The sequence below is a fragment of the Eurytemora carolleeae genome, unplaced genomic scaffold (assembly GCF_000591075.1).
Source record: "Eurytemora carolleeae unplaced genomic scaffold, Eaff_2.0 scaffold369, whole genome shotgun sequence".
Classification (NCBI taxonomy): Eukaryota; Metazoa; Arthropoda; class Copepoda; order Calanoida; family Temoridae; genus Eurytemora; species Eurytemora carolleeae.
Genome location: NW_019396298.1, coordinates 315,507 through 324,938, shown reverse-complemented (window position 1 = coordinate 324,938; position 9,432 = coordinate 315,507). Strand labels below are relative to the sequence as shown.

Genomic DNA, 9,432 nt, shown 5'->3' with positions numbered 1-9,432 from the left:
GGAGAACGTGAAATTTATGCAACATTACATTAACAACTTTGTGACCTTGTAGCTCCGATAGATTTGATTTAACGCTGAAGTATGAGAAAGGCAAATTTATCTGGTTAAATATTAGAATATTAAAACATTAAATTTGGGAAGCGGGGTTTTAACAAAAATATTTTTTTAACATAAAATTTCTTATGAAGAATGTAATTTCTCCATTTGTCTTTAAACGACCGCAATTATTTATATTCCGGTCGTAGATAAACCCCACTCCCTCCCCTCTTATTTTAATGCGGTCAACCTTACCCACGACCGACGCAAGATGGAGACTTCGCTCCGGTCAACCCTATTATCACCTGAACGACCGGAGCTTTTCTAAGCTTCGAATAGGATTTATAAGTCCTGGATTCCGGATTGATAGAATTAGTTATCTTTAAGATTTCAAACCAACAAGATCTCCAACAATGGAGTTTAATCTATCACTTCTTCCATCAACCCATCTGAATACTAAAACTAAACCTGGATCCGTACTTGAAGGTCTACTTGATGCCCCAGTGTGCCCTATAAGTTGGGATACTGAGACAGAGTGCGACCAGTGTCCAGGGATATCTGAATGCATTAGGTTCAGGTCTCATCAGACCTTAAATTATTTTCCACCAACTCAACCTGGTCAGGGAATCTCATTCTCTCCCGATCCTACAAGATCTTCGTTATTCCCAGTTTATAACCAAGTATCACCTTTCCTGTACCAACCAGAGTACCCAGAGCAGCAGATGTTTTCTCATACAGAATATGGTTCTCAGCTTAGCTTGGATGGTGACATTATAATTGTTGTTTCTGACGAGGAGATGTCTTACATTGATCAAAACATGGATATTCCAACCTCTGGGTCTGATATAAGTGATCTAGAAATAGAAAACCTTCTCTCCCCTAAGTCAGATTGTAATCAAAGCCAACCCTGCCTTAATCAAGAATTTCAATTCAACCTTTCCCTGTTCCCACAGCCCTTAAGAAAGCCCGTGAAAAGAACCCGTGTTTCCGCAGATATGCTGACCAAGTGCGTGAACTGTATGACCTTAAAGACGAGCTTATGGAGGAAGGATGAAGAGGGTAGACCGGTGTGTAACGCCTGTGGTCTTTATTATTGTACTAGAAGCACTTAGAACATTTAAACGATGATTAGTAGACTAAAAACTAAAAAGCCTAAACATACTTTTTTTTCAGAGACACCAGGTATCTCCAACTCTGAAGTAAAACAAAAGTAAAATAGTAAAACTCTGTCACTAGAGAATATAATTTTACCTCTCCAAAATTAACTAAATTAACTTTTTTACTTACTTTAAATACTTGCCACAAATTCTAATTTCTAATCTTTGTATCCTGATGTATCAGACCTTTCATATTCCAAATTATCAATTTGTCAGATCGAATGGTCATGGATTAGAAAATAAGATTTTGAGGTGATTAAAGTATTATTTTAAGTAACCCTGTATGATACAAACAAACAATCAACCATCATTCCGTAGAGGTCAAGGCTGAGACTTCGCCAGGAAAAGCCCTAATGGCTATTAATGTACCAATTGTTGACACACTCTCTAGTGTGTCCAACTGTCTAAGTACAAACCAATGACATATGCCACCGCCCAACTGCACACTAACAGCCACCCATGAAAAGATAACAATGCCCGATTTACAATTATAACATTGAAACCTTAACCTGATTAAACATCTGGAAGATATCTTAGTTTTTTTCCGACTTGAAAAATGTTTATTTCTGTAATAACAAGAGATTTTCCTTTCGCAGAAAAAAAAAACCGCAAAAGAAAACAAAAACACGCATAACTAATTCATACTTGATCAGATAAAGGTTTTAAGGGTACCGTTGTAAATCGGACATTCGACATCTTTTCATGGAGGATCACTTAAAATTACGCTTACAATACCTTTATAAAAGAAATACACAGTGAGTCCGATTTTCCGAACTATTTCCAAGTAGTAGAAAACTACCTTTGTATTTGAAGCTGTCCAATTTTCATGCCACTTGACCACAACCTTCTGCTTCAAGATATTCAAGTAGTAGAAAACTACCTTTGTATTAGAAGCTGTCCAATCTTCAGGCCACTTGACCACAACCTTCTGCTTCAAGATATTCAAGAAGTAGAAAACTACCTTAGTATTTGAAGCTGTCCAATCTTCGGGCCACTTGACCACAACCTTCTGCTTCAAGATATTCAAGAAGTAGAAAACTACCTTAGTATTAGAAGCTGTCCAATCTTCGGGCCACTTGACCACAACCTTCTGCTTCAAGATATTCAAGTAGTAGAAAACTACCTTAGTATTTGAAGCTGTCCAATCTTCAGGCCACTTGACCACAACCTTCTGCTTCAAGATATTCAAGGAGTAAACACTACCTTAGTATTAGAAGCTGTCCAATCTTCAGGCCACTTGACCACAACCTTCTGCTTCAAGATATTCAAGAAGTAGAAAACTACCTTAGTATTTGAAGCTGTCCAATCTTCAGGCCACTTGACCACAACCTTTTGCTTCAAGATATTCAAGGAACCAAAGTTTCTAAGGAAAAAAGGTTATATGATAAGAACTATGCAATAGTGCAGTCTATTTTGGTTCTAGAAATAATGAACGCAAAATGAGTGTTCCTTTATCAATTTTTTTTCATTTAATAAACTCAATAATGCAGGTCCATGTAAAACCAACTTTTCACAAAGGAATGTCGTTTACTTTCATAAAAATTAGGATTAATGATAATTTTCTGTGAGTAAATGATACATTCCACAATAGCATTGTACATTCTTTTAAAATCATCAATAAAACAATCATATACTATACAGAAAGGGGAGAGATATGTAATGGTAACATATCAACCGAAACACTTGCTTTAGCGAATTAAAGAAATCCAAGATTATGAAGAGCAATAAACTGCAAGTTACATTCAGTGTAAAGATGACAATGACTGATTCACATAAGGTACCCTTAAAAGCTTTGTCGCATAAAGTATGAATTAAAAAATTAAAGTTAAAATTTTGAAATCTGATTACTTTTAAGTATGGTTTCTCTACCAAAGTGACTTGCGCATTTCTAATGCAAAAAAACATGTAGGAATTATCTTTATGAATTCCGTTTATACCTTAAAGAAATGACAATATCTTCCACATTAATGATCAGAAATAGGTTTCAATGGTACCGTTGTGATTCGGGCATTTGTCATCTTTGCGTAGCGGGTTATTATCATAGTCCCATTGATAGGTTACCTATTTATAAACGGTATGCGAGCCTGGTTCCCTGGTTCACTATAAAAATAATGGAGGAGGATGCACATTACAGTTACTAAAACCAAACAATTTTGAATCGGGGTTTATAAGTTTCAGACAAAGAATTTTGGAGAAGAAATGAAAACTTTTACATTTCTTCTTTTTCCCTCATAATATATATATATTGGTGAAAAACAATTTTCAAGAAAAATGCCCCGTATTTAATATTAGGGGATAAAGGGGAGTTAAATTAAAACTCTAAAAAGTTTAAAGCCCATTTTTCTGGTAATTTTAGAGATGATCCTGATTAAAAAATTTTAAAATTCGAAATAGTCAAAAAAAAGTTCTGATATTTTCCTTTATGCTCTTTTCTCAACAACATATTTCTTATTTGACATTTAAGGGATTTAATTGTGAAAATGTTGGTATCCCTGATGCAATTGAATTGATAAGCTGCTCTGATGATATTTTAATACAAGCGGCAGCGTTCACTACAAGCCCACTTATAGGGGGCGCCACTACACACAGCAGAAAGCAGGCGAGAACGCCACCTATAGTCTCGGGCGTTATCATCTCACATTTTCATTCTGAAATATTTGAGAAGAACTTATTTTTGTTAAAACATTCATCAAACTACCTTCAGCCAGTTTATCTAATATCTTAATGTTTTAATCAAGAAATAATGACTTCTAACATTTTTTCAGAAAACAGTAAAAAACAATGCCGAGATCACAGATTAGTTTCAAATGAACGGATGAAATAACAAGACTCAACTTTAAGGGAGATTCCACAACCAATGTTAAGTATTGAGAATAATTGTCCATAAGTTTATTAATCCTGGAATGAAATTTCGAGACTACTCCCTTTAAGTTAAAAAAAATCCGTTTACACAAAAAGATAAAAAAAACAGCCTGAAAGAGTATACATCTTGAAGAATGAAGATGATCGGTTTACTGTCTCTAATTAGGAACTTCTAGGTTTGAACATATCCTGATAAATCTTCTTCTCCTAAAAACATTAATTTTATTATAATATCTTCGAAGGTTTAAAGAGAAGTTTTTTTTGACGAGTATTAATTTTATCGAGACAAAAAGTCGGTGTGTTTAAAATTGAATAACGCTATAAACGACTGCTTCAGGTAAGGCCAGGTTGTATTCTTCAAGAGAAGGTTCACTGAAATCTAGTTGACAGTCCAAAAATGTAACACACTAAAAAGTGCTTAGGATCAGTTTCATTAAGATCCGGATCCCTTTCCAACGACTCCAGCTCAATTAAATTTTTCTAAGTTTTGCTATTGAAACGAAAATTCAAAAATTTTCCTATTTCGTTTTGACCTTTTTCATCCGGAACTTGACTTACATCTGAAGTATTAATAATGTTTTAAAATGCTGTCTAATTTGTTGGCACTACAAATGTGTGTACTGAGAGCAAAAGTCCCCCATTAGTTACCATTGCCACCGATTTACGGTTAAAGTTTATAATTAATTCTTGTATGTCATTAGTGCTGAACAAACATTAATGAAAATCTATAAATTTATAAGTTAATAAAGAATGACTTGAAGATTGTTCACCATTCAATTCAATTCAATTCAATTCAAGAAGCTAGGGAAGTCCCGTGGGCTCCTCGATCTAGCTGGGGTACGCCATCACGATCCCGTCTAGATCAAGGCTTTTCAGCCTGACATAGTTTAGGCCTAACGTCGGGTATCACGACCAAATTTGAGCCATGTGTCCGGATTAACTCCTTCCGCCAGCGAATTACCAAACAAACTATTTCTAGTATCAATTAAATGCTGGTGGATTGAGTCTCCCTTCCGGGAATACGGGATACGCGCGTTTACTATTATATCATTATATGATCTGATAAGATATGATATTGATAAGATATGATTTAGATGTGACAATAATGTCGATAAGATTTTGATTTAGATGTGACAATAATGTCGATAAGATTTTGATAACTATCATTCTACATACCTGATTGATTACCTTCAATCGTTGATCTTCCAGCTGTAGCTGACATTCCTTCAATAGTTTCTCAGCTTCCTTGTTCGTTCCGTTGCTTAGTGTAGAAACCTGAACAATAGAACAGGATTTATATAATTATTAAATATTGATAGTCTGAGGCAATAACTACTGTGGTGTATATTTTTAAGAATTATTCCCCCCCCCCCCGAAGACCTGGGGAAAAAAACGAAAAATTGGGACAAGAAAAGTTCTTTTTCATGCTCAAAGATTAATTTTACCATAAATTCAGGTATTTTTCAATATATCTGTGAACTGCAAAGGAAGGAGATCACAACATTCATAATTCATGTGTGGGGAGTTTTATGAAGATCTACCTTAAGAGTTTTTTTTTCCGAATTTGAGCCCCTTAGGTCTTAAATACCCTGACCACATTTAATATTTAGCATTTCAAGTCTCAAAAAAGTCAAAAACAAATTCTCAAAAGTTTCAAAAATAAAGTAACATTTGACATATGTTTTCATATTAAGATTAAAACCAGCTACAAATAAGCTGAGTGCTTGCAGCTTCAAACTATCAATATTCTATCAGAAAACATTCAAGTTTTGAATTTCATATTTCACTGCCTAGAACCTCTTCCGTCTGATATAATGTAATATGGTTACCTTCTTAAAGCTTTCCAAAGCGTTGTCTATCTCCTTCAGTTTCATGCAAGCTTGTCCGTTTCTAAACCAAGCTTTCTCATTCTTATCATCCAACTCAATAACAACCTTCAAAATCAGAGGTCAAAACTTCGTTATTGTTAATTCACAGAGGTCAAAACTTCGTTATTGTTAATTCACAGAGGTCAAAACTTCGTTATTGTTAATTCACAGAGGTCAAAACTTCGTTATTGTTAATTCTTAGAGGTCAAAACTTCGTTATTGTTAATTCAATAAAAAACACTAATTTGTTATTTTTTANTAAAACTAAAGAATGCGCGAATTTTAAGTTCGAGGTTAAAAGTTCTGTAAAATAATGAATAGCTACTTAAATATTAAACTTTCTCAATTTTAAATTTGAATTTCCCGGGAAAATCTGAACCAATCAGAGAAAAGGATTTACGGAGAATATTACATAACCATCGCTAATCAGCTGATTATGTAACCGAAAACAAAACATATTTCGAGTTACAACCGTATTTTGGGTTTACATGCAAAAATATTTAACCTCACGGTTAAAGTTCAGGTTTGAATTAAGTCAGAAGTGGCATTTAACCATGAACTTAAAATTTAAGTCAAAACTTTTTGTTCTTTAGTTTTAGACTCTGGTCAATTTGTTCTTTCTTCGCTCAGTCTTGAGTGTCAGAATTTTGAAAGTCTTGTCATAAAACATTTTATTCGCTGAATCGAAAAAAAATTACTAATTTTTATGGAAAAATAAATTAATTTTTGGCATTAAGTACCAAAACGGATAAAAACAACTTGCCTTTTGATGTCGCATTTTTATGCTCAAAAGGGAAAAAATGAAAATATATTCCACTGAAAATGATCCTGACCTACCTTGAATATTGAGCTGAATACATTCCTGTTCCATCTGCTTGGATATACAGTTTGCTTGATCAGGGTTGACGGACACAGCTTGAAGGTAGGCAGGAGTACCATGCAGATCATTGTCTATTCCCTAAACAAAGTTTTAACATAAATTGTAAAAATACTGAATTTAGCTTATTAGCTGGTAACTGATAGGATCGTCCCCCCCCCCCCAACATAGATTAATTGGTTTAATTGGTGAATTTATGTTAATGTATCACTGGTGTGATAATTAAAACATCTCATTTTTTTTGTCTATGTTGGCCATTCAGTAGATTAGCCATTCATCTAGATTTAACCTCGTGCTTAGGATCCATTTCATTTTGATGAGGATCCGGATCCGGTTCCTAGATCAGCTCCCTGAAAAATATGGACCCGCATCCATGTCGTGAACTTTTAGTCGGTAAAACTTGAAGAACCATTCAGAGATAAGGTTCTGATTAATTATCTCTGGTTTTTTTGGTAGTTAAGATTAGGGTTTTTGCGAGCGAATTTTTGTTTTTACAGTTTTTAATTAATATTTTGCACCTTGATTCCGCATATTTGTGCAAATCTAGATCCAGGAAGGTAAAATGTTGCGGATCCAACGGATCCTGAACCTAAGCACTGGTTGGGCCTAGTCCAATTCTAATATCATTGTCTTATTTGTTAAAGTTCTGTGATTCGACCGGATCCGGATCCATTGGACCCACGTGGCAAAATGTTTCTTTGGAGAGATTATACATTCCAAAGAATGTATAGACACAGAATTTCTTCTGGATACATTTTAGGGCTCCATCTTACAGTCCAAGCGTGTCTTAGACATAGTCTGTGATCTATCTGACAAAATGCTCCCATTCTCCATCAATTACGAAAACCAATGTGCTGAAGTTACAACATTATTTCTAATTTTACGATTTTATAAGCATCTCTTTTAACTGTTTACAGTTTCTTAATTTAACTCGATTCCATCAATACCTAGGGAGTTTATTATCAAATAAAATTTGTTTTGATCAAAATCTCAAAAAACCCTAACTCTCATTGTCAACCAACGATATATCATTGAAGCTCCATCATCCAATCATTGAAAAGTAAATAATCTATATAACAGGCGAGAAAAAAAAGTATTGGCAGAGAAAGTTAATAAAACAAAGAATATTCATAGGCTGGATCAATGTCGGGATTAGTTTCCGGATTTCAGATCCAAATTTTGCATTACAATGAATCTGCATTTCTTACGTTTTAGGGTGAAATATTATCATGTCAAGAATGAAATTAAGTAATTATTTTTTGGTCAAATTTATTACACATCGTATAATGCACTTAGAGGGGGGGGGGGCTGGGGTAAAACATATTATCACGAATCCTGGGACCGAATTTAAAGAATTAAAGCTACGTCGCGGTCGCCCGCTTAAAATTTGAACCAACCAATTCAAAGTTAAAGATTCAGGAAGGATTTGAATCGGCAGTAGGCAGTTTACCTACCCCGCACATTAGTTAAATTGAAGACGGGTTACATTTCCCCACCTTTAGATAAAGAATAGATCTATGATATTTTCCAGCTGCAGCTCTGTAATCTTTCATCTTGTACAGTTCATTTCCCATCTCTTTATATCTACAATATAATTCTTTAAAATAAAATAATTCTGTAAGTATTTGAAGAAGATTGAAGAAGTTCTAATAGGACTGTAAGCGCAATTTCAGGTAACCCTAACTTCAAAGATGCCAATGCTCGATTCCATTGAGACCTTTTTCTGATCAATAATGTGGACGATTGTTGTTAATCGATGTTAAAAAGTGTTTAATCCTGATAGATCCTTGATGTTTTCTCTCCTTTAGTAGAAATGCCCAACTCGCTTTCGTAGAGAAACCACAATTGAAACGATCATTTTTCAAAATTTCAAACAATGATATCTTATTCATATTTAATACACGCTTTTAACGGTTCAGTTTCATTTCAATTATTGCATGGAGTCTCTTTATTGGAAACTACCTACAGTAGGATTCGTCACCCAAATTCACCAAGAAAATAACAATAATGATAACACTATTTAAAAAAAGTTAATATTAAATCCCTTTGTCGACTTTCTGATAATTCAATCTCCCTCATTTATTGAGAATACAATTGTATGCAACTATTTCTTGTCACATCTTAGTTACTGCAGCGTTCGGCCTAGATATTTTCTTCGACTTTTGAAACCCGAATTATTTGCATACTTTTCATTCAAGGTTATTAATAATACTTTAAAAATAACTCTTTACTTTCGGAAAAACAAGAGATGGAATTGTTAAGAACGATTTCTTTCACAATATTGATCGGATAAAGGTTAAAAATAGTACCGTTGTGAATCAGTTATGCCCCAGAAAGATCCCAGTATTGTACGAAAAGGTTGGTTTAGGGTCACAGATCATGTTTCAGGGTTTAGTAAAATGGCGTCCGAAAATGTTTCAATGACCCACCTAGTAGCCTCCTTTAATTTCTCCTCAATGCTAATTTTTCCCGCCATTCTTTATTCTGAAACAGGTTCAGCATTTACAAAACATTTACTATTTACAGATATGAAAAAGATCATACATTTAGATAAATAACAAAAACATAATTCATGATAATACTTGATTTTTTTTTCGGATGAATTACCTGTTGAGTGGGTGTTGGAAAAATA

The 9,432-nt window shown here is 34.2% G+C and overlaps 2 protein-coding genes and 1 long non-coding RNA gene across 3 annotated transcripts; 1 reads left to right on the top strand and 2 right to left on the bottom strand.

Annotated features, from left to right (window-relative positions):
* Positions 1–449: 449 nt before the first annotated feature.
* LOC111700450 (GATA-binding factor 2) lies at positions 450–1,148 on the top strand. The gene has a single exon (XM_023471354.1). The coding sequence runs from the start codon at positions 450–452 to the stop codon at positions 1,146–1,148; it is 699 nt and encodes a 232-aa protein (XP_023327122.1).
* Positions 1,149–3,839: 2,691 nt separating this feature from the next.
* Positions 3,840–6,014, bottom strand: LOC111700447 (uncharacterized). Its single transcript, XR_002764994.1, has 3 exons — positions 5,885–6,014; positions 5,244–5,330; positions 3,840–4,262 (listed from the first exon to the last, which is right to left on the bottom strand). It is a non-coding gene; the product is annotated as an uncharacterized LOC111700447 (long non-coding RNA).
* Positions 6,015–6,760: 746 nt separating this feature from the next.
* Positions 6,761–9,311, bottom strand: LOC111700445 (tetratricopeptide repeat protein 9C; the record flags this gene model as incomplete). Its single annotated transcript, XM_023471350.1, is given in 3 exon segments — positions 6,761–6,881; positions 8,297–8,384; positions 9,230–9,311. Coding segments are annotated over 3 exon segments (256 nt in total), but the record flags the coding sequence as incomplete, so codon positions are not given.
* Between the last annotated feature and the right edge of the window lie 121 nt (positions 9,312–9,432).